This window comes from Aulonocara sp. 'chitande type north' Nkhata Bay, linkage group LG18 (genome assembly GCF_057382095.1).
Source record: "Aulonocara sp. 'chitande type north' Nkhata Bay isolate Kocher_YH1m ecotype deep benthic linkage group LG18, A_spYH_male_GT1.1, whole genome shotgun sequence".
NCBI classification, from domain to species: Eukaryota; Metazoa; Chordata; class Actinopteri; order Cichliformes; family Cichlidae; genus Aulonocara; species Aulonocara sp. 'chitande type north' Nkhata Bay.
The window spans coordinates 24,592,266-24,617,261 of record NC_141361.1 but is presented as its reverse complement, the minus strand read 5'-3'; the positions used below and the strand labels follow the sequence as shown (position 1 = coordinate 24,617,261).

At 41.7% G+C, this 24,996-nt stretch overlaps 1 protein-coding gene across 5 annotated transcripts in view; it reads left to right on the top strand.

Moving 5' to 3' along the window:
• pde4ca (phosphodiesterase 4C, cAMP-specific a) overlaps positions 1–23,390 on the top strand; it is a 49,133-nt gene extending 25,743 nt beyond the window's left edge. For 4 of the 5 annotated variants that reach the window (XM_086271376.1, XM_086271380.1, XM_086271377.1 and 1 more), the window contains exons 2-16: positions 12,309–12,500; positions 13,246–13,290; positions 13,788–13,824; positions 14,465–14,538; positions 14,637–14,689; positions 15,110–15,222; positions 17,860–17,953; positions 18,127–18,299; positions 18,404–18,502; positions 18,684–18,848; positions 18,942–19,041; positions 19,169–19,323; positions 19,433–19,555; positions 19,646–19,828; positions 20,217–23,390. In XM_086271376.1, coding sequence (XP_086127502.1) covers positions 12,309–12,500; positions 13,246–13,290; positions 13,788–13,824; positions 14,465–14,538; positions 14,637–14,689; positions 15,110–15,222; positions 17,860–17,953; positions 18,127–18,299; positions 18,404–18,502; positions 18,684–18,848; positions 18,942–19,041; positions 19,169–19,323; positions 19,433–19,555; positions 19,646–19,828; positions 20,217–20,717 — 2,107 coding nt within the window. In that variant the 3' untranslated portion in view covers positions 20,718–23,390. The remainder of the gene's footprint in view (positions 1–12,308; positions 12,501–13,245; positions 13,291–13,787; positions 13,825–14,464; positions 14,539–14,636; positions 14,690–15,109; positions 15,223–17,859; positions 17,954–18,126; positions 18,300–18,403; positions 18,503–18,683; positions 18,849–18,941; positions 19,042–19,168; positions 19,324–19,432; positions 19,556–19,645; positions 19,829–20,216) is intronic. The other variant, XM_086271379.1, reaches the window with a different exon arrangement.
• Positions 23,391–24,996: the final 1,606 nt, after the last annotated feature.

The window sequence follows — 24,996 nt, the reverse complement described above, 5'->3', positions numbered from 1 at the left end:
TTAAGACCAAATATAAAAACTGGCAGACAGAGACAGCAACAAACTATTTTAATAATACAGAATTTCATCTTCAACCTTTCAGCATGCTGGGGCCCAGCTGGGAGCTTCACTTTTACTCCCTAGTCAAACTTAAAGCCAAACAGTTTTGGAGCTCGCATGCAAGTCAAGCTATAGTAAAAATAAATGCAACACTGTGGTAACTGTAGTTGCATTGTATGGCATGGTAACAATATTTCTGAGTCGGTAAAAGTGGTTTGACTTCATCCCTTATTATGGAAAAATAGATGATGGTGGTAATTCTATTGCAGTGGGTCACAGTTAGTACATTTTTACATTCATGGTGATCTCAGGGTGAATCCCTCACAGCAAACTTTTAAAGCAAACTTTTAAACTGACCAGCGGAAATACCTGCAAAGTTAATCGTCCTCAGCAGGACGTTTATGGCTCTTTTTCTTTGTACCTCTCGTGGGTAAAAGGTTTACGTTGTTATTTTCTGCATAACAAATCACAGAGCCCGCTCTTGTTGTCGGGTCGAAAATTAAAAGCTGGGTGATTAGCTCCATCGATTCGAGCCGTTTCTCTTCTCCCCCTCTCTCGAGCCCATTTGCAGGCAGCTGTGTGTCCACAGGCTGTTGATCTAGTTTACCTCAGCCGTGTCAGCAGAGGGCTGCGCGCAAAATTAACAGTGACACGGAATATCATGCAGGTTTGACAGTGATGGAAGGGATGGAAAAATCCTAAAGATTATTTCTAAATAAACCACTGATGGAAAATACAAGTGTGGGCTTTGTTAGGTGTTTGGGAGTTATGCTCAGGGTAATTTAATATAAATTAAGTGCGTTACAATGCTGACAGTTTTGGCAGTAAAGCTGAGCTTTAGACGTGCGTTTTTAGAAACCCAACACTCTCCCCTGTCAGTTCAACCTGGGAGGAGAGGAGGAGGAAAGAGAAATCTTCATCTGCCTAATTTATCAACGTCTCTAAGTGTGAATGTTGGATCCACTCTAACGCTTTAGATGCCAACTCCTGTTAAGTAGTTTCTAGATAGATGTTTCTTGTTACTGCTTCATTTACGTACACAGACTCTTGTCTTTGAGATAATCGCACAACACTTGTGCCGGGGTCAAATATTATCTGACTTTGCCAGGTCACTGCGGGCTTGATAAATGAATCCAAGCTGTCAGTCGCCGTGCTCATTTGCAGAAGTGATTAACTCATCTTGTGCCCGCTACGCTTCATAACTCTCACAGGTCCTGGCGAAGTAGAGGAGGTTTCTCAGCCAAAAGCCACTTTGTCGTAATAAATGTCTCCTGAAAGTCTTTCCAAAGCATTTCTTAATTCATCAACGCTTCCTAGTCATGGTGTGGCCCACGGGGGAGTGAAGTGACATGGACCATCTGTCTCAGACGGAGGCAGCAGGTCCGCTGATGGGTTGCAGGCCCGAGGCGCACAGACGAGCATGGCTGTGAAACCGCTCTCTTACCTGTGTTTTTAAATGGACACGTGAGTTGAAGACTACTTTGTTTCAGTAGCCGGTGATGACCTCACAGGAAGAGTCATCATGCAAAGGTTACTTATATTTAAAGATGTGGCCTGTATGTGTCTTGGCAGCCGGGGATCAGTCCGCCAGGGCTAGATTATATCTCTCGGTTGGCCTGGGAACGCCTTGGTGTTCTCCCGGTTAAGCTGGAGGAGGTGGCTGGGGAGAGGGAGGTCTGGGCTTCTCTGCTTAGGCTGCTGCCCCCGCGGCCGGCCCCGGATAAAGCGGATGAAGATGGATGGATGGATGGCCTGTATGTGCACTTCAGTTTGTTACAAAGCATGAAAACCACACAGGGTTCTGAAATTGTGTCATTTTCTTCATAAAGAGGAATCAGGTTGCTTGATACAGGCATGAAAATGTGGGCAATACATTAGTATGTAGCCCACTGACTTGTGTTGAATAAATTATTTTTATTGGAAAAGAAGAAGCGTAAAGTTTTTTGTCTTTACTGTCTTGTCTATTTTATTTACAGCTTATAATTATACCCAAAGTGCTTTAGAGACAGGAACATTTACATTCCAGGTCTCCAAAAAAACACCTTCAAAATACATGAAAAGCTGAGAGGTGTATTTTGTTGTGTTTTTTTTTTCTTTTTTCTTTTTGCCTGTCCCATTTGGTTCTTTAGCCATCAGAATTGTTGTCTGAAGACCAACAAGGATACCCAATGGATTTACTTTGCCAAATGGATCATCGTGGCATTGCTGTATTGGTCCATTTGATCGACCTTTGTTTTTATTATTTATTATATTTTATTTTCAGATGTTACAGACGGGACAGACATGAGTGAGGGATAGGAAAGGGAGAAAGAAAGAGGAAGGAAAAGAAAAACAGAAGGGGAGAGGGACAGTGAGAAAGGGGGGGAGAAAAAAAATCTCCTGGATCACCTGTTGAGAAAAGAAGAATAGAAAACAAGCAAAAAAAACCCCAAAGCAACATACTAAACACAACGCCATCGCATTAATCTAGCTAAGTGTAAACAGCAGTAAATACTAAATATTCAATGTTGTTGTGCAGCACGCAGCCAAGAAAGGTGTAATTTAAGTCTACGAGCAGTGAACACCCGTGTGCATACCTATTTTGTTGTGTTAACAAACTGAGTGATTTGTTGGTCATTAAAATACGTTCAGAATTTACAAACTTAATGATGATATTTTTAAGTACCTTATTTTTATATTTTTATCCAGAAGTCTGTTGACACTGCAGAGACCGTGGATGCACATCCATGCAGCCCTGTACTGATTGTGTGGCTTGTAGGCCTCTCCGGGCCTCTCTGCCTAACAATTACGCGACCAGGTTAGGTCCTTCCGGGTAAACGAGTCCCCTACAGTCTTTTGCAAACCTTAGGTTGGATCTTCTTTCCTCCTTTCTTGTTTGTGCAACTCCAGACCTGCCCCCTGCATTTCACCCCGGCTGCCATTTTCAGTTTGTAGGTCGCTTGATGTCATCCTACATTTGTGACATTCGACATTCAAATGAGCTGTGAGTCGTCCCTGACAGTTGTTTTCACCCTCCTCTGGTCTGAGGTTTGTTGTTAGCAATATTGCTTGTTGTTGTTGTTTTAATGAATCATTTTAATGTGGAAACAATTACGTCTATGAGTAAAGCTGGAATTTAACCCTTTGTTGCCTCACTTAAAACTGTTTGTTTCCAATGCTTGGCTTGATTAATAGTATTTTTTCCTTTGAGGTGCTCCTATCACTGGTCTTTGCTGTCAAGTTTGTTATTTAGAGGAGCGATGGCCACAGCAGTGGTTTTTAGACTTTTCCTCATTAAATGAAATTTGGTTGAAGTTAGATTAGAGATTAGATAAAACTTTATTAATCCCTCGGGTGGGTTCCTCTGGGAAATTCGGTTTCCAAATAGCACAGCACCGACAGAAGTTACAGAATGTGAGCAGATACCATATATACACATATATAAATACAGAGACATATATAAATAAAGAGTATACAAAAGGGATAAATGGAATAAATAGGAATAAGAATACAAGGGAATTGCACATTCAAGTATTGAAGTTTATTGCAATGTTGGATATTAACAAAAAGTATTGCACTACAGCTTAGTTGTTCCCCCCTCCTTTGTCCTCCTGTTTCCCCTCCCTCTCCCCTCCAGAGAGGAGTTAAACAGTTTGATGGCGTGTGGGACAAAGGAGTTTTTAAGTCTGTTAGTTCTTGTCTTTGGGAGAAGCAACCTGTCACTGAACAGACTCCTCTGGTTGTTTATGGCCGTGTGCAGAGGATGCCCAGCATTGTCCATAATGTCCAGCAATTTTAGTGTCCTTTTCTCTGCCACTGTCACCACAGAGCTAGCCTTCCTGATCAGTTTTTCCAGCCTGGATGAGTCCTTCTTTGCTGTGCTGCTCCCCCAGCACACCACAGCATAGAAAAGTACTCCAGCAACCACCGACTGATAAAACATCCTCAGGAGCTTCCTGCAGATGTTAAAAGACCTCAGCCTCCTGAGGAAGTGCAGTCAGCTTTGGGCTTTTTTATACAGGTGCTCTGTGTTGCATGACCAGTCCAGTTTGTTGTCCACCCACAGCCCGAGGTACTTGTTGACCACCTCCACCTCCTCTTCCACCTCAAGTTAATACCATGAGGTGGACTTGCATTGAAGTGGCTTTTAACTGCATGGAAATACTGATTTATTTATTATTTAAAATCTGGAGTTGAAGTTAGAGGTTTTCCCATGCAAGGAGTCCTTTATGTATGTGTATGACCCACTGTTCACTTGCAATTTAAACAACAGTTCGCAGTGAAATAGAGGTCAGCTACATATCTATCTTTTGCCAGCAAGATATCCACACATCATTCTACAGCTTGTCGCTCTAACAGCGAGTTTCTCTTTCAGGGTTCATTCAAGGAAAGGCAAAGAGGAACATTTGAAGAAAATGGAATGTGTTTGCAGTGACAGATTCCTTATGCAAGTTCAATTTCATAGATTAGGCACAAAATATGCAAAAAAAAAATATCTGGGCAATTTGGCTGCACTGAAATTGTTGGAATTCTTGCAGCTGACAGCGCTTGTGTAAGTGTAACTTAAAACCATTTGTTGGAAAAACGAGTATTTCCTTCTTCCACAGCACCTCTGATTGTGACATCTCACCACTGCCTACACTGTATCAGCTAACTGATGACTGACAGCAAGATTGTCCTCGGCAGTCATTTCACATTGTAAACGGTATCAGAGCTCCACATCTAGACTTTATGTTGTTTTTCAAAGGAAGAAAAATATTGGGGGAAGACAGCTGGGTGACTGAAGCCATCAGAGGGAAAGTCCTGAGGAACCTGCAGTGTTTTACCTCTGACACTCATTTTCTCTAAGTTAAATAAATGCTGTTTGACAAATGTAATGTAATACTGCATGAGTGTGATATATGTATAAATCCTGGTAGTTATTCACCTTGACCGTAGTGAGGAGGGAATCCATCCTTCCAGACTTTGCACACAGTCATTTCCGAGCAATCAGTACTGGACCAGAAAATAAGGTTGCAGCTGGTGAGTTATGATACTAGATAGACTACTAGATAGTCACCTTCCAAAATTTTTTCCTTGCCTGCAAGAACCGTTCAGATTTTCCTTACAGACATAACAAGAATAATCTAACAACATCCTAACTATTTACTTACCGATACTGACTTCCAAACCCTTTTGTTGCTTGAAATTAGCTGATGGTAATTGTTAATTTTAGTGTTAACAGATATATTCCTCTATAGGACTATCTAGGATTGCCTCTTTAGAAATCATGCATTGTTTTAGGTTAATAGTTAATCACATTAAACGTGAAGTCTTCCTTAACGAGAATAGTAACTTCTTACAGTATGTCTGTACAAAAGCTTTTATGTCTTCTAAGCCAAATGTTATTTATTCAGCAGGTAATAATCTAAGTATAGGTTGGGTCTTCATTTTTTAAGGCAATGATAAGATAAGGCAAATGATTCTGAGTCCCTGTCTTTGTTGTGTGTCTTCTACATTGGATTACACACTTTTAAAACCAGTTTTTACTGGTTCACTTCATTCTGAACAGTGGTTAGACATCTCTATTACCAATGCACAATGTCTATAATTAGCTCTCCTCTGTCACTCAGAGGCTGACCTGCTGGGCCTGTTTTTGTTGGCTGTAAAGTGTGAAAATAGCTAAAAGGTTATTGTTTGTGTTGCTATTCACAACTACTTTCTTAAGCAGTCACAGCTGCAGTCCGGTTTATGTCTGTGCTGCTTTGCTGTATGGTTTGAGAAAGATCTACAGTGTATATAGCAAAACTGCTCTGTGTGTGTGTTTTAGGAGGATTATTCAGGAACAGAGAAACACATTCTTACATATTTAGCTTATTCAGCTAAATGCTAATTTGGCTTTTTGAGAAATACACGTTTGCTTTGTTGTTGAACGTTAGCTCAGAAGCTAACTTTGCTTTGTGTAAGGGGCACAAAATCTACTTATAAGCTCCTGTAAAACTCACTAATAAACATGTCCTATCAACTAAAACATGAGTCCAGCACAGAGCCTCGAATGAGATTAAATGCTCGTTTTGTTTGTTTTCATGCTAAGCTAAGTTTAGCTAGGCTAATTGTCACAAGGCTGTTCCCTTTTTGGGTTAATGGTCCACAAGTCAGTTGTCAGTGACATGACAGACAAGACAACCGATAAGTTTCTTTCCTTAAATCTGTTGTGAGTGCCTTTATTACACATTCATGTGAAATGAGGAACATTTGATCCTCTGTGAAACACCACATGCTTTTTTCAGTCAATATCAAAATCTCAATAGATTTAGTGTTCTCCTGTAGAAAATGTACCCATAGCCTCAGAAGCTTATTTTGGGCCAACTGAGATATAAATAACTTACTTCCTGTAGGTTTTTTGCATAATTTGTCAGACCTGTGTCTGATATTTATTTCACCACTCTTTCATGCAACATTCATTTAGTGATCTGACAAGTCAAAGAGTTTTTTTTGTTTGTTTTTCTGTTTGAAATCCACATTTCGCAGCATTTAAGTCCAGTCCTCTCCATGACCCCCTTTTCTTTTTGAGCCATTACTTGGTGGATTTTCTTGGATGCTTAGAATTTTTTATCATCTTCAATTCAAGGCAAATGACCTTGCATGATGTTCAAACACACTACTTTAACTGCGCCATATTCCAGAGCATGCTTGAGAAGGTAAATTGATAAGATGTACTCATGGAAAAAGGAAACATTTTCCATGAGACGTGTTGTTTTACCATACTTCATTTAAGCCACCCACAGTGTATAACATAATCAGATTTATAAAATAATCATGACATTGCTTTTAGAAAATATTTAGAAGATGCAAGAAACCAATGAAAATATAAGTGTACTTTCAGAGATGGATTGCAGCTGGTGCTCTGGGAAAAAGATAAGGCAATTGTGAATTAATCTAGCTACACTGTCGACATGTAAACACATACCACCTCCATCGGGTTTCTTCACGGCCAGATTCAGTAACGTGATGTTACAGAATAGAAGAAGAAGACGCGCAAGACAAACAACAGGGTGGTCCTGGCTGTGTGTGTGAAGGGCCACACAAAACCAACATTTATCCCAGAGCACAAACTGATGACTTTGTGCTCTGGGATAAATAGAGCTGATTCACCTCTGGGTGAATCAAAATCACCTCTGTGGATTTCTACTGTGACCACTTTTACAACATCTGTTCTCCCTTTGTTCCCATTGTTCTGTGTGCTGAGCTACAGCGTGTGGACTCTTAGTTGCTGGTGTGAACTTTGTGGTCTCACTCAAGCCGGGCGGAGAATGTCTCTCGTGCCTCTTGTGCTGTAATAATTTCACAGCATTGTTGCTTTTGTTTCACACTGACACATTGTCGCATACTAGAAATCATTTCAGATTATCTCCCAAGTTTTACAAAAGCACAATTTTCTCTTGCATGAAGCGAATGCTCTGTGCATCAGTTTAAACAGCGTTTGAATAAACGTCCCAGTTCGTCGCGCAGCTCGGCTTTGGTGCAACTAATTCTACCTCTGGCTGTGTCACAGCAAAGGCCTGGGAGTGATGAATGAAGGTTCAGATGACAGCTTGCCCTGGTTTACGGGCCTATCTCGCCCTTGCTTTCTCCCTCTCTCGCTCGCCGTTGCTCCTGTATTTTAATGCTCCCCAGATGGGATTGACGTTGCCATGACAGGCGGTGACGCAGGCGGGGTGTCAAGTATCAGGGCCACTGACAGGTTGCCATCAATCACACTTGTTACCAGCCAACCACTTAAATAACAAACACCTCTCTCTTTACACCTTTTTTTTTTTTTAACTAAAAGTCTTTGCCTTGTCCAGGAATGCTGGCTCTAATTGGTCTTTAGACAAGAGAAGTAATTAAGTGTGCGAGTGCATGTGCATTCATGTCCACCTTTGAAGCTTGGTGTGCGAATGCAGATGCCAAATTAGGATGGTTCTATTTAACCATATCCAATCTCCAACAGGTGGCACATTACGCATTTCAGCTGGCTTTTTAGCTTTTATATGAGATTTTATTTTCACCGTCTCTGCACGTATAAAAACTTTTCAGTCAGGGTTTTTTTTTTTTTACAGCGTGGCAATAATTAAGAACAAAAGTAGCTCGGGTTTTTGTTCAGTGATTAATTTGATTTATCTGCAGAAAACTTCGTCTCTACCTCATTATTTTACAATGCATACAATGTGCAAGTTCAAAGACTCACCCCAAAATCGTCAGAATGCATGTTTTGTCTGTGCTGAAGCTACAATGATACAAATATCTGAATAATAAATTATTAAATGAATAACATGCCTTAGTTTTCTCTGTTCAGACATGAACATTGACTGGCTGTAGCAGTTTCACTAAGGCCCAGCAGAGGGACTCTGTCCTCAGAGAGAATGAATAGATTATTTTAATTCGGCAGGAAGAACCTAAAATACACGTTAGCTATCACTCATCACCAGTTTTATCGGGACTATAATTAACACCTTCCCACACTAACAGGGATATTTTTTAAAAATCCCTTTCTTTTATTCTTGGAGCAGAGAAGAGTGGAGAGTGGGAAGGGTGCCGGAGAAGGAGGAGAGGTGGGCAGGCGGGTGGGTGGGTGCCAGTTGTGAAAAACAAAAAGACAATGGAGGAGTCATTTTTGAAGACCAACCAGCCACGGAGCTTCTGTGGGAGCTTCCTGTTCAGACGATGCGCACACTGAGCTTGAACCTTGACCTTTGACCTCTTAGGACTACAGAATGCCTCAGCTGACAGAGTTAATGCACATTTTGTTAACTGTATAGTTAAAGATTGTGCACATTGGAGGTGTGCAGAAAATACTGGAATATTCTGGTTGCACTGTTCTTACTGTGAAACGACATTACGGGAAAAACTGTAAACTGCTTTTTTCATTTTTTCCGAATATAGAATATCACAATTCAGCTGTTTAGAAAATTATAAACGCCATAACTCACAACTTAACAGCCTCAACAACAACTATTTTTTTCAAAAATAGCATGTGTTTTTGAGTTATTGTTTTACTTTATCACCTATTTAGATCTCCATCGCTTGTTTCCATGGTAACAGCTACTTCCCCCCCCCTTTTTTTTTCTTTTTTGCCACATAAATTAAAGGATTTGTTATAAAACTGTATGAACCACAACTAGAAGATTGTGATTTCACAATGCAAAAATACTACGTGTTTTGTCTGCTGGGGTGCTGGAGTACTAGGTGAGCAGTGAAGTGTCACGAGTGAGTCAGGATTCCCTTTCCTGCACTGGGCTCACAACAGCTCAGCGAGAGATAAAGAGAAAAAAACTGGAAGCGAAAAAAAAAAAAGCAGTGGGGGAATGGCGTAGGCGGTATTTTGATCCGCGGTCTAATTTTAGCTCGGTATCGGCTTCAAATAGAAACTCCTCCATAAATATTCATGAATGGAGGGAAGAATCTGCTGCTCTGTGAGGCGGAGATGACAAACAGAGAGCGAAAGAGAGAGAGGAGGGCTCTGAATTCTACCTGAAGGTTATTTTTAGCTGCAGTGTTGCCTTTCTGGATTCACATGCGAACGGAGGTTAAATTTAGCTGCACAGACAGAGACGTGTGGAAATACAAACAGATTCATAATCAGAGCACGCGAGGAGAGCAGCGGGCGCAGCATTAATACAGAGATACGATGAGAGAGATGGGTTAAACTGGAAACATGAAAAGGTGAGGAGAGCGTGACCATCTCCTCACCTCAGTAATTTGAGATTAAAATACACACATTGTAGGCGTACATCATTGGGACTCATTGTTTGTATTATTTACACATAAAATTATGATTTTTTTTTACCCCTTGCACACACAGCCTGTCTGTCATTCGTGCACGCTCACTCTAGCAGCCACGCTGGCACAGTCCCACTGTACTGTGTCTGACATTTTAGTCACTCGCACTTTCTTCTGTGATGCAGTCAGTGTGTCTGAATCTGTCACATGGAAATCAGCTTCTGCTGTTATGTAATAGCCAGTAACACACCAACGTCTTGGGGGGGAGAGTACTGCAGAACGCAGCAAGAGAGGAATGAATGCAGTGTTTTCATGCAACTGTAAAGGCTGGATTGTAGCAGCACAACTCTGCAAATGCCAAAGTTGGTCAATCGCTCATGGATTGGAGTAAAAGGTAGTCATTCATGGAGCCAGCAGATAGTTGTGGTTTTGCTCAGGTTGTGTCAAATGTCAAAAACTGTTGACCATGTGAAAAACACATCATTACTCCCCACCTTCTATACTGTGCACTCACTGACCTCTGACTTTGTTAGCTACACCTCTCCAACTGTTTGTTAATGGAAACATCTGCCAGTTGAATGGCAACAACTTGGTGCAGGTAGGCGTGTAGCCATGGTCACTTTGAAGTCGAACATTTAAACCGAGCATCAACTGCTGTATGCAACACAGTGTACAGTGAGTATATATGCGACATGGCAGTTGTTAACGTCTTTCAATGTGTGCATTTTGTTACACTCTAGACCCCACACAGCTGCACAAGGATCTGATTTTGTGGTAATTGTATCACTGACATTTTGGGTTTGTGTGTTATTATTCTCTAACACTTTGGAACCCATACCTACGCCATGAGATTTTTATTTTGAAATATTGGTTTCCCCGTTCTGTTTATTTGAAAGGGATCAAGTGTGTCTCAGCATCTGCCCTTGCAAAATCCTTCATGTTCTGCTAATGGTTGTTTTACTAAAGTGTGGATTTCTATTCTGGAGATCCTCACGCTGTTTAGCAAAAGGAGATGCGTTGCCAAACGGAGCTGCTGGCCGAAAGTCTCCGAGGCTCAGAGCAACGCTGTGGGAAAGTAGAAATGTAGATCACAGGAGAAACATGCCTAGACTGTGAAGAAGGACCTTGCCGTGCCTTCATTTGTTGTTTTCCTCTGTAGTCAGACGGTGTTTTTCAGGAGGAACTCCTCTTCACCTGACGCTGCGCTATTTTTAGACTCGCCTCTCTCGTGTAACCCACGTCAGTACTGTGCTGCTATTTTTATCTCTGCTGTTCGCTCACAGTCGGGATTCATCTGTATGTACACGCGCGCACGCGGACACATACACATACTTGTATCACGAGAGCATCACATTATCTAAACACATTTCATGCCTTTACTGTTTCTCTGCATGATGATTGTGTAGCTGTGGAGTTCAAGTACGTCCAGGCTGGTTGCCTGACAGCCTCAGGTTTCGCTTGATTCGCTGTTTCAAATGCTATACTATCTTTTAATGTTAAATATATTAATAATGAAAAATGGGTCCATCCTGCCAATCAGCTGCTCTTTTTTGGATCACTCTAATAACACACTTAATGGATTTTAGCGGTTAGTTATCCTATTTATAAATCAGCTATAGCATTGCATGCAGCCACCAGTGCTGAGAGCTATTCTTCCTCTTTGGATCTCATCACCTCCTCATTTTGGTCTCAGTCTGACTTGGATGTGTTTTCTTATCCACCATTGTTGCTCGGCTTGAATTGTGGTGCTGATTTTAGCTTACTTCCTGAGCTGTGAGCTGAGCTCATATATATCACAATGTCTTATCCTTTTTTTTGTCACCCTTCTAAATTTGAATTTTGAGTTTTTTTACTTCTATGTTACACTATTTCCTCTTCAAGAAAGGACAATATCAGATTGAAAGCTTGTGTGATAGAAGTCTTTATAAGGTCTGTAGCGATGTTTTAGATATGAATATTCCATCTTTTAGTAACTGTGTCCATGTTATTGGCACCAGAGGAGCAGCAGTCTGGTTAACTTGTAACTGGAATTTTGTAAAAAGTTTGTCTGTCAGTTTGGTCTGAAGGGAAATGCTTATTCCCACATTTATTCTCCCTTATTCTTTTTATTTTATGGCTGTTGCATTTATACTGCCTGCAGCTCTTAATGGAGCTCGTTTTCTCACCTCAGTGCATGCTGACCCACTTGACCAGCCACTCGGTGTATTTCCAATAACGCTGTTGACAGCTGGTTTTCGGTTGCTCCTGCCTGATGCTGCAAACAGTCACAAAGTGCTGAACTGTATTTGTGTGACAGACTCAGGGATATATTCATACACACCAGCTATTGTACACATAAATGCACACATTGCAGATATTCTGTGGGAGATATTTTATGGCACTGTGTGTCTAAGAATGGAAAAACAAGCTTTCCAGGAAGCATGGACAGTTTGGATGGATTCATTTCTTCTATTTCCTTTCCTGATCAAATCTACAAGCTGGTAAATTCCTAAATAGCCTCTTAAGTCATCTAACCTTAATAAATTCTCTTTGCATTTATGTCTTCTTAGTTTTGATGTGGAGAATGGATTGTCTGTGGGACGCAGCCCACTGGACCCTCAGGCCAGCCCTAACTCCGGTCTGGCCCGACCGACCAATTTCCCTCACAGCCAGCGGAGGGAATCTTTCCTCTACCGCTCTGACTCCGACTTTGACCTTTCACCCAAAGGTCCCTCCAGAAACTCCTCCACTGCCAGTGACCTGTAAGTCCACCAGTTGAAACTGTTAATCCTCTGTCTCTATGTATTGAGAGGGGCCTAAAACAAACCCTTTGGATAAATCCAATGCCCCGCCTAGGAATCTTGTTGCTTTACATGTAGTAATCTGTTGATATCAAGTTCTCTAAAAGTAAAAAAGAGCTTTTTACATCTGAAAAACACGGGTAAAAGTTTTCAAAGTATCAACAGCCATTCCTGATGCTGTGCTTTTTATCCTAAAGGAATACCACTAGGATCACATGGATCATATTTGCATTTCTGCTTTTCTGTTCTTCTCTATCTGTTTGAGCTCAGAGGTTTCCGGGCTGGAGAAGCAGTTTTGTGCCTCGATTTACGTGCTGGCTCCCTTACCTGTTTGCAGTTTGAGTTCTGAAGCCAAATTGTCACGCAGTTTAACTTTTTTACTTGTTTTTCATAGAGTGAGGAGGACTGTTAAGAAAGGTCCACCTTGAGAAGACTGAGCCTTCTCAAATACTTTATTAGGACATGCTATGTATTGCTTGCAGCTGTTTTCCCATCACAAAGTGCTTGAATGTCAAATCTATTCCACTGGGATTCTAAAGAAAGGAATATTTTGTTTGTTTTTCTGTGTGTCTCAGTTACATCCCCAAGCAAGACATTATAGATTTCACGCTATCTAAAAAAAAAAGAAAGAAAGAAAGAAAACCTTCAGTTTTGTAATTGAAGCAGTCACAGATTTCTTCAACCTCTTGCCTATCTGTTTTTAAAGGGAAGAAAGCTTGAAGCATTGGGAAGTCAACTGGTTGTCATCTCGGTGAGAAGAACATGATAAACAAAATAAATTAGGGCGAAAATAAACCCACACTGGCTCTGTCCCCTGAAGGCCTCTTCTGCATTCCCTCTGGATGGCTTCATGATCATTTCCCTCCTTTCTCCCGATGACTAAATATCAAAAACCTCTCTTGTGACCCCTGTCAGGCTCTCTAAAACACCCCGTTCTGTTTTGTTTGTTCTTGCATGCGACGCTTAATCAGAGCGGAGTCAAGTATAATAACACACTTTTGGGTTTTTTTTACTCATATTTAACTGTTCATAACGTGTCGCCCACCCTTTCCACCTCACCCCGACTGTTTCCTCACCGGCCTCACTAGAAGCAGTGCATGTCTTTAATAAATTAAAATAAACTATAATAGATACGAGGAAGGTTTCTTTTTATCACTCTTTGGTATCACAGTTTAGGGATTTATAGTTGAGCTTCTCAGTATTTTGTGTTTTTTCATGCTTTTTTCCTCTTGTGTGTCTTTTCTGCAGACATACAGAAGACATGATAGTCACACCGTTTGCACAGGTGAGTCCTCTGAAATCTTTTCCAGTCAGCCTGTTTTACTTATTGTGTTATTTGAAAATTTGGCAGATGGACAAATTAAGAAAAAAAAAAAACAGCCTCCAGATGGTATGAGACTGGGTTTTAGTGCTCTACCGGAACATCCCCTCAGGATCATGTTGGCCCTGCGACAGGATCAGCATCCCGCTGGTGTTGCCTAGCTCTTGCGTGGGATGTGCGTCACTCCTGTGCTCACTTTACACAGTAAAAGGAGCTGAGAATCCAATACTGCTGGATCATGCTGTTTAAGATATGCATGGTGGCAGATAAGGCTCATGCATGGATCAAGTCTGGACATCTGATACTCTGTGGGCTTTCTCCTCATGCTGAGTCAGTGTTTGGTGACAGATGCAGTGGCAGACGTGACCTAGAGGAGTGTCAGTGATGCTATGAAAACATCAGAAAGGGAGTGGGGGATGCCTTTGGGTAGCACATCTGCCAAGAGTGGAGAGCCACAGTATCAAATGATAGTCAGTGATTTGTGTTGAGAAGCTCTTGTTCAATGAAAGTGGAAGCTTTTATGAGCATTTAAAGCTACACTTCATCACATTACAAATGCGTCATTTGATGAACTCATACATTCACTCCTTTGTTCCTCTCGTAGGTCCTCGCCAGCCTGAGGACAGTCAGAAGTAACTTTGCCGTCATAACCGGCCAGCAAGATCGCACGGCCAGCAAGTAGGCGTTTTGGAGACTTCCTAAGTCTTTTTGCTCTTTCACCACCACACCTGACTTGTGTCTTTAATATGTTCACTTTGGATGGTCTCTGTCTACAGAACACGATCTTCAGGCAGCAACCCACCATCCATGTGCAAGACCAGCCTCGCAGGTTGGTAGCGGCTTTGGAATGAGATATTTACTTATTAGCCCAAAATACACACTTGTTAAAAAACAAACAAACAAACAAAAAACACATACACACACACACACAAACACACACAGATGGCAAGGATATTAACACGATTGGGAATCGGGAAATCTGGGTTACTGGAAACACATCACAGCTGTTTAATTAGTAAGCGAATGTTGTTCAACAACACATGAAATCCAGTGGTGGGCAAGTATTCCAGCCATGTGCCTGTAATGATGATTTTTTTAATGCTTATTGTAAGTCACTTGTATCCTCATCCCATGGATACAATTACTATGAAACAAAATGCAGCTCAATATTTGAGAGGGAAATACCATTAACATTTCCTCCCCGATGAAATTTAATATATATATATATATGTGTGTGATATACATACAGAGGAGCCTCACCAGCAGCTGGCCATAGAGACTCTAGATGAGCTGGACTGGTGTCTGGAGCAACTAGAGACGCTGAAAACCCGACACTCTGTCAGTGAGATGGCTTCCAACAAGGTACTTTAACAAAACACTAACACACTACCAACAGCCTGCTAAGTTAGACTTTTAGAAGCTGGTAATTTAGGCAACTGAAAGACTGAATGAAAGTTTGTTGCTCTTTTGGACATTTCACAAACACACACACACACACACACACACACACACACACACGAGTGAATCTTGCAGTTGTAGAAAATGGATTAAGTGCAAGGTTGGGAGCTTAAATGGCATTGTAAAGCGCTTTGGGTGCCTTGAAAAACGCTATATAAATCCAATCCATTATTATTATTATTAAACATCTGCTGTAGTTGCTTAAAAGACGTATGAGGGTCAGAGAGATGAAGTTTTGAAGACAGGGTCCTCTGGTCCTGCTCTAATTGCAAGTTGGAAGCTTATTGGACTGTCCTTGTATATTTTGGAGGGCTTTTGGTATAGAAAGCACCAGAGAACAAACCTTGGAGGCTGATTATGCCGTTATTCCTGTATATGTCTATTTTTAGACCTCACCGCTGGGAAAGGTGCTCAATCTGCAGCCGTGCGGTCATTTTCTTCCAGCTTACTGTTGTCATTTCCCCTTTTTGAAATGAAATGCAGCCGATTTCTTTTTAGAATGGATAATATAGACAGTACATGAGGCATGTTCATTTTCATGCTTTATGAATTGATGTATTCTTTGGCTGTGCTTTTTTCCTGCCCAAATTAGAAAAGGCCCCAAATACGACACTAAACCCAAGGATTGTGTGTGGCCTCTCGTAAATACAATTACCATCACCGATGCTTTAACCAAGCTGAAGGCTCATTAACACAAAGAATCCATCATGAAAATATGAATAGAAGCCCCCATCTGTCCGCAGATGGAAGAAGCTTACATGCATAGGATGATTCCCGGCATGCAGATGGGGACTAGAAACAGGGACACACCTTTTTCCCTGAATCATATGCAGAAACATGTGAATGAGTAGTGGGAGTGGGAGAGATGTTGCACTGGATGAAATGGAATCCTCACCGTGCATGCTTCCTCCATCCTTCCCTCTCCTCTCCGATCAGCACTCACAAACACCCACTTCATAGAAGCGTCCAAACATAAGGAAACAGACCTCTTCTCATCACATAAATCTGAATTACATTATTAACCAATCACGTACCGTGCCTGCTTCCTGCTTCATGCATACACCATTCCACACGTCACTCACGTGGCAGCGGAGGGGAGTTTCGCTGGAGGCACCCCCCCTCCCACGCCCACTCCTCTCCCCAGCCCCCACAATTGCTGCAGATCAGTCAATGAGCTAAAGAAAAGAATTATCCATGCCGGCCCTTGGGAACAACGACAGGTGCATGGGAGGCTGAAGTGAACAATGTTTCTGCATCCCTGACGACCTTATCGAACCGCTTTGTTAAACTGGATCTTTACTGACCCTAGAAAGGGTCTTTGAGCAATCGTGCAACCACTTTTAATCACTGAGTTATTTATATGTGAGTAGGGTATTTAAGAAAGAGCTTTTTACATGCCGCATAGGCATTTTTTTCCTCCTCTGATGGTAATTACTACCAAGTTTGAATTTTGTATAAAAGTGAATAAATCAGCTTAACATTAAGACCACTGTAATTATCCTTCAATATTTTCTATCTGCTTCTGAGCACGATTTAGCTGTGAGTGAACTTTTGGAGCCCGCTTTAAGCATTTCTTTGTCAAAGCATTTTGTCTTTTGCTCCTCTGATTGTGTTAATGGTCAGGGCACCCAAGTCTCTGTGGTGCGTGATGTACTATTTTTATTTTTGGCTACAAGAATGAACCCTCCTCCCCATCCATTCAAAGCTTTTCCTTCATACCTTCAAACTTGGTGCACATGGTGTGTCTCACAACCTCACTCTGCCCTGCCTACTGTGTATGTCTCGTGGCCAATGACGGCTCTCTGTTTCGCTACACGCTGCTGCAGCGGGTGTCTGATTGGCTGCTATTCTTAGGCATTTTTGAAAGGAGGTGGAGATTAGAGTACCCCATTCTCCCTCTGTTTACACACATAGTGGGCAGGCAGTAACTGAGTGGATGAAGGAGAGTCGGGGAGAGTCTGCCTTCTCTGCCTTGCATCCTGGCATCCAGCAGCATTCCCACATACATATGCTTCAATTCTCCTGTTCTTCCACAGACTTATAATCAAAGCTTCTGCAGCACTCGCTGGTGGATTTTTCCGAGACGGGCAGCTTTGTCGAACAGGCGTGTTAAACCTGAGAGCTCACTCGTTTTATTTTTGCTCCCATGCTTGACTTTACGCTGAAATGCCAGAAGTGACTTATTTCATCTCCATCTCGTTGATGTTCATTCAGGTGAGGAGAGGGGAGGAGAGGGATGAACTGGATGGGAGGGTAGGAGACTCCCTGAGGTTCACGTGTTGCTTGTTTTCTGACTTTCTCTGAGACTCAACACGTCTTATGTCAGTATGATCTGTGGCATCTGCTACTTGTATTTGACTGAACCGTTTGCAGGTTTTGAGAGAGAGTGATTTGCTTGTAAAGTGTTTCTTTTCTACGTTGTTGTTAAGAGATAACTGTTGTTCCAGCAGGCGGCTGAGTTGATCCGACCTAGTCTGTCCACAGTTTAGCAAACAGAGTGTTTGATCAAGCTCATTGATGCTTGCATGTGTTTGTCCTCAGTTCAAGAGGATGCTGAACCGAGAGCTCAGCCAGCTGTCAGAAACCAGCCGCTCAGGGAACCAGGTGTCTGAATTCATCTCCAGCACCTTTCTGGGTAAATATGCCGTCTTTGTACGCTACACACTGCTGCACATACATGTAGATATGCATGTAAATCACAGGACAGTGCTCAGACAGGAGTAGTTGAAATGCATGACAGCAGGAAAGTTAGTGTTAGTGGTGCATTTCTGTTTTCATCACTGTTAACTGGATGACTTTCACTGGCAGAGAAACAACATGACATGGACATCATGTCTCCCCCGACCAAGGAGAAAGACAAGAAAAAGCGTCCTATGTCCCAGATCAGCGGTGTGAAGAAGGCCACCCACAGTCCCAGCCTCGCTCCTTCAACCATTCCTCGATTTGGGGTCAATGCTAGCCAGGAAGGACTCCTAGCTAAGGTGTGAGGACTAGTTCATTTGTTATTTCCCTGAGGCTAATTCTCTATTTTTTCCCACATACTGAATGTTGTTTAATATACGTATTTATACTTTCTCACTGACAGGAACTTGAGGATATAAATCGATGGGGTATTGACATCTTTAAGGTCTCTGAGTATTCTGGGAATCGCCCACTGACAGTCACCATGTACACCATTTTCCAGGTACCACATCACAGCACACAGCGTACTGTATGGCTCCTGTACTTTATAGCCTCAAACACGGCAAAGCAAACAAGTGCATAATGAATTTACTGAAGTCAATGAAGCAATGACTTAGCAGACAATTTGTAATCAGTCATTTATCTTTACCTTGGATGAGCCATCCTCTCCTCTGCTGTTGCAGGAACGTGAGCTGCTGAAGTCCTTTAAGATTCCAGTGGATACTTTCATTACCTTCACAATGACTTTGGAGGACCACTATCATGCTGATGTGGCCTACCACAACAACATCCATGCTGCAGACGTGGTCCAATCAACACACGTGCTGCTGTCCACACCTGCACTGGAGGTAAACGCTCAAATACACAGTCCAGGTTGATGCCCTCACATACACGCACGCATACACACAAAACTAACTGTCTCTCTTTGTGTGTCATCCAAGGCTGTGTTTACTGATCTGGAGATCCTCGCTGCGCTGTTCGCCAGCGCCATCCACGACGTGGATCACCCCGGAGTTTCCAATCAGTTTCTCATCAACACCAGTGAGTTTGCTCGTAGCTCTGCAGGGATTATCTGAATGTGTGTGGGTGCTGAGTGTATTTAACTATGTAGCTGACGAGATCGTGATTTATTTTACATTCAGAGTTTTTTATGCCTTTTTGTCTTCAGACTCAGAGCTGGCCCTGATGTACAATGACTTGTCAGTGCTAGAGAATCACCACCTGGCTGTAGGCTTTAAGCTTCTGCAGGAAGACAACTGTGATATTTTTCAGAATCTCAACAAAAAGCAGCGTCAGTCGCTTCGCAAAATGGTCATCGACATGGTGAGTGGACCATTAAGATCGTAGACGTGCAGTAGCTCCACTCAGCTTAGGCCTTCTTTTTCCCCAGTGACTTCTGTTTGGTTTAATGTGTTTAATGTTGTTCTTGCAGGTGCTCGCCACAGATATGTCCAAACACATGAACCTGTTAGCAGACCTGAAGACCATGGTGGAGACTAAGAAAGTCACCAGCCTGGGAGTCCTGCTTTTAGACAACTATTCAGATCGCATACAGGTGAGAACTCTTTTTATACAAAGATAGAATCAATCTAATCTAATCTATATATTTGACATGTGACAACACCTGTTTAATTTGCCACTGCAGGTTCTTCAGAACATGGTACACTGTGCAGACCTGAGTAACCCGACCAAACCTCTCGAGCTGTACCGCCAGTGGACAGACCGCATCATGGTGGAGTTCTTCACACAGGGAGACAGAGAGAGAGAGAAAGGCATGGAGATCAGCCCCATGTGCGACAAGCACAATGCTTCAGTAGAAAAGAACCAGGTGGGGAATAACCTAAACCGCGAGCTTAGCCTCAAAATCAAATTCATGTATTTTTCCTCTTGGTGCTGTTCGTCAGCCTAGATTTAGATTGTTCTGTTGTGAGGGGGTTTTGGAGATCCCTTCTCTTTTATATAATGGAACTAAAAAGGCACTGAAGTGGTCCTCAAAATACATTTTATGATGAACCTGATGGTTAATGATAGGGAGACAGCCTGTAAAAATTAGCCGTATCTAGCTTCATGCTTCCTGTGGTTGATGGATGTAGACGTCAGGAAGAAAACTAGTTCGGATACAAAACCGCTCACGGAAAGATGGAGTTCTTTGATTAAGTCAAAGCATCACTGCTGAGTTTGTTATTCGCAGTCTTAAACATTGCTTTCTCTTTCAGGTGGGTTTCATCGACTACATCGTTCATCCTCTGTGGGAAACATGGGCCGACCTGGTGCACCCTGATGCGCAGGACATCCTGGACACGCTGGAGGATAACAGAGAGTGGTATCAGAGCATGATCCCCCACAGCCCATCACCTCACCCAGAGGGCCAGGAGGAGGAGGAGGAGGAGGAAGATTCCTTTGCAGGGGAAGCTTCGGCACATGGTCGGGGTAGCGGGTCTGCTTCTGCTGACAAGTTTCAGTTTAAGCTGACCTTAGAAGAAGAGGGGGAGTCTGACACAGAGAGTCCACCTGAGGAAGAGGAGGGCCACAGCAGCAGGAGGCATGAAATCTACAGATCCGATTCGGCCTCTCATGTATCTCGAAGGCTTCCCAAAATGCTTACAAGTGACTCGGGCAGGACGTTTTCTTTAGACTCGGAGAAAGATATGGCAGAAGAAAGAGAAGAAACAGATGAAGGCGTCTCTGGGGTTCCACGCTTTCGAATTGGCACATAGCACCAGTCAATAGTTTCGACTCTTTCGACTTTCTTTCGTTTAATTATTCTTGATTTCAGTGCCTCGCCCTCTGTCACACCCCACCTTCCACTTCGAGCAAACGCCACCACCTCTGTTTTTCTGCAGATGGGGTTTAAGAGCAGGACTCAAGGTGGGGAGTACGGGAGTGCGGGAGGCTGTGGGGGAGGACTGAGAAAGTCTGCAGTTTCACACAGCAGTCACTTGCACTGGAGAGAGACAGATAGCCCCAGTCGCTGTTCCAGTAAGGACAGGAAATTTGTGTCTCTCACTCAGACAAATTGTGGCTGAAGTTCCACAGAGACGATAAGAAGTTAGAAAAATACACGCTTTTCTACCAGCTAACCTAAAGTCCGCTACGACTAAAGACAGACGTGTCTTCCTCTAATGGAGTATTTTTTTGTGTGAAAGAAGCGAGGAAGTGATGAATGACTGCGAAAACACAACAAAGTCTTTTAAGACTTCTTGCCAAACTTGCAAATGCTGGTTTGCCTGCCTTTTGGGGGTTTTTTGGTTTTTAATTTTTAGTAAGTTTTTTTTTTTAATTCAGTTGTCTGTTATTTAGATTCACACACAGTAAATTGAAGCTACAGCTAACAGCAAACTTGAAAGAAGTGTAAGCAAATTCATAGCACAAAAAGAAGAGCTATGAAGGATTTTCTTTTTTGCAAAACACCTTAAATGTAGCAGATATTTGAAGTGACTCTATCACTGTGTTTGTATACATGCAGTAGCACTCCTTTCAGCTGGTGTTGCACAGCCGATTTAATTGTACTCAGCAGGCAAGTTGCTTTAATGATTATAACGACTGAGCTGGCACCGCATATTATTTTTTCTTGTTTTCAGATGTATTATTTCCATTTTTAATAATCTTAATGAGATATAGTCAGCAACAAAACTGAGCCAGGGTCAGTGTAGCGTTAGGCGCTCTAGGAGTTACATCCAGAGCGATGTGGGCTGTGCTTATGGTGCCTCCCAGTGTCCACATGTGGAACTAAAGTTCTGGTACTGTGGTAAATGATTTGCAAGTTCTTACATTGAAAACCTATTTAACTGTAGGACTACCCAAAAAAATGTCGGTTATTTTTCTGTTTTTGTTGCTTTATTGTTTGGATTATTTTTATTTGATTTGATGTTTGGCGCCCATTTTATCAGTTTGCCTTCAAGTTTTAGCACTTTGCAGTTTTGTTCATAGGTAGCCTTCGTTTTTGTCTGTTTTTAAGGGCTCGAGCCAAAACATGAACTCATTGGAGGCTTTTGACTGAGAAACACTAACTAGCACAGACATCATGAAAAAAAAAAAAACATAAAAAGAAAAAAGAAAAAAAAAACCTCAGTGTCACAGTAGAGTTATGAGTACATTAAGCTATTACAGTTCCATTATTCTTACTTCACAGCATCTACCTACTGAAATAGTGTTTTTGGTAACATCCACTAGCATAGATTACTGCACTAATGAGGGCAGTGTCTTGATGAGGTTGTAATGACAGATGTTAGCATTGCTGTAACTGTAAAAACCCAGGAGGTTACAAAGAGCCAGTTCCCTGTGCCTGAATCTCCCCTCTTTTTCCCCTCTCATTGATCAGTACTTTGCTCTCCACAGGGACACGCCGGTAGTCAATGACAAAACAAGTGCCAAGCAAGCATGACACAACCCGTACTGTAATTTCCATTTTGCCACTGGCTACTTTCCATCAGTGACTGATAAAGTTGGTTGATTGTAGCACCCAGTGTGCCAATCTGACCTCAGTGTCTCTGCTCTTTTCTCTCTCTCTCTCACTGAACTCCTGTTCGAACCGTAACAGTAACTGATATTGTCTTAAAACAGTGACGTGTTTGTTGTCCGGATGAATGAGTTTTCTTTCTCATGTTTTTCTTTTTCTTTTCTTTCTTTTGAAGTATTTGCTAAAAAGAAGGAAAAAAACTCAAAGCACTTTGTACGGTTCTCTCACACTTCTGCACTTTTCTGTTGACGGACGGCCTGGTAGTTTAATTGAATTGGATGAGCTGGACCATTGACGCTCAGAAGGGCTGAAGTTCCTTGTCTTGTCTTGTCTTTTCTTTTCTTTGGTCCTTTTTATAATGAACTAATTGACTGTGCAAAAGAAGTGTTTTGTTGAGATGTGTGACATTAGCTGCCGGATTCAAACACTATGAAAGTAATGCAGAGAACTTACCAAACTCATCCTGTCGAGAAACTTTTTTATTACCATGAAACAGTGTAACTTATGTTTTAAATGTGTGACTGAGCTTTCTTTCTTCCTTTTTTTTGTTTTTTTTTGAAGCCTTATTTTTAACTTGGGATTTTTTTCTGGTCACTGACATGCTGGAGTAAAACATGTGCAATCCTTTCTGTAGCCGACGACTCAACTCTCAAAGATGCCTTCAACACCAAAGGACTATTTAACAACATTATAACCAGCACAACATGCAAAGAGTCAGTGTGTGTCTCTCTGTGTGTCACTAATTCATAGTGTTCTTTTTCCTCACACTACTTTGTGTACAGTTTATTTATTGCTTCTGTATTACCTGTCAGCAACGATGTGACAGACAAGTAGCTTTTTTTTTTAGTCTAAGGTTTTAATACTCACACGTGGCTTCATGTGTGAGAAACTTTTCCTTTTCACTTCTAATATAAAATTATACATGAGCGAATACTCACTTTCACTTTTCTCTTGGTGTAAAAATTGCTGAGTGACAGATTTCCGTCTGGGTTTTCTGGATCACGTCCTATCGCCTGTCTTCCTCTGTCATCACTGATCTGATCGCATCACGTGTTCATAAAGGATCTCGGAGTACGTGCACTCATCTGAAAGCTCTTTGACTCTTAGTGAAGATGTCACGTTGTCGAACAGCCTCAACAGCCAACCAAGACCAGTATTTCTGTGCGTGGAGATTTTTATGAATGTGTGTCATAAACTGAAACTCTGCAGCTTTGACAATCCAACTCTGCTGTTTAACTGTGGCTGCGTTAGCCCTCTGTCCAACTAGAACTGTATGCCTTGCCAATAAAGGAAAAGCTCTTCACTTTGTGATGTCCCGTTTTCTCCTTTTATGAGAAAAGCAAGTCATAAATGCATTTATCACTTAAAGGAAATGAGTATTGATTACTGCTTTTTTAAAAGTAGCTCCAAAGAGAATGCGTTTCTACGTGACACTGCAGACAAACATTGTTCAATGCTAATTTTATTTTCAGTTCTAATTTCCAAAGGGTGGATCTCGCTCTGTGAAAGCTCCAGCCTCGTGTCACCTTAAGTGGATAACAGATTAAGATGATAAATGGTTGTATTTAAAGACATCTTATCTTAAAGACCTTATAGTATCATATCACCCCAACAGAGCACTTCACTTTTGGACTGCTGGCTTACTTCTTAATATATTTAAAAGTAGTTTGAGAGGTACCTCTTCTGTGGAAACAGCTCCCAGTTTGTAATGTATTTAGGTGATTCACAGACACCCTCTCGACTTTTAAGATAAGGCTTCAAACTTTCCTTTATGATAAAGTTTATGGTTAGGGAGTGGATCAGGTGACCCTGGATAGTCCCTACCACTTGGCATTTATCATTAATTATTATTCATGTCTAGTTTTCTTTCACAACCTGTCTTTTGTTCTGTCTCCCTTCACTCCCTTCCCCTCACGGAGCCTGGTCCTGCTCGAGGTTTCTTCCTGTTAAAAGGAAGTTTTTCATGTCACCAAGTGCTTGGTCATGGGGGTCGTTTGGTTGTTGTGGTTTTCTCTCTTTTATTGTAGGTTTGTTGCCTTACAATATAAAGCGCCACGAGATAACTATTGTTGTGATTTGGTGTCATGTAAATAAAGCTAAATTTAATCAATTTTAATTGAATGTATTGAACTGAATGCTGAGTTTTGGAGATTAGTGCAAAATATGTATTATACATTGCAATTAAAATGTAGTAATAAAAAAATTTAAGAAACACAATGCTATACATCAAGGAGTGATAAGATGAATATTTATTTCTGTATTTTATCCTACCTAAGTACTGCACCAAACTTTAATCAGTTCGAGACACAGAATACCCAGTGGTACTTAGAGTAGAGTTTTACTTAACTTTATCAAACTACAGGATGGTTTATGCATGTATGTTAACTCTCATGTAACTCTCAAATTCTCCGAGTTTGTTTTATTAGAGCCTGTCCTCTCTTTTGGCCAATTTAAGAAAGAAAACGCACGCAGCGCTGTATGGTCCCTCTGGCAATGTTGAAGTCTTTTCTCTTCTCTGATTGGTCAAGTCTCATGCC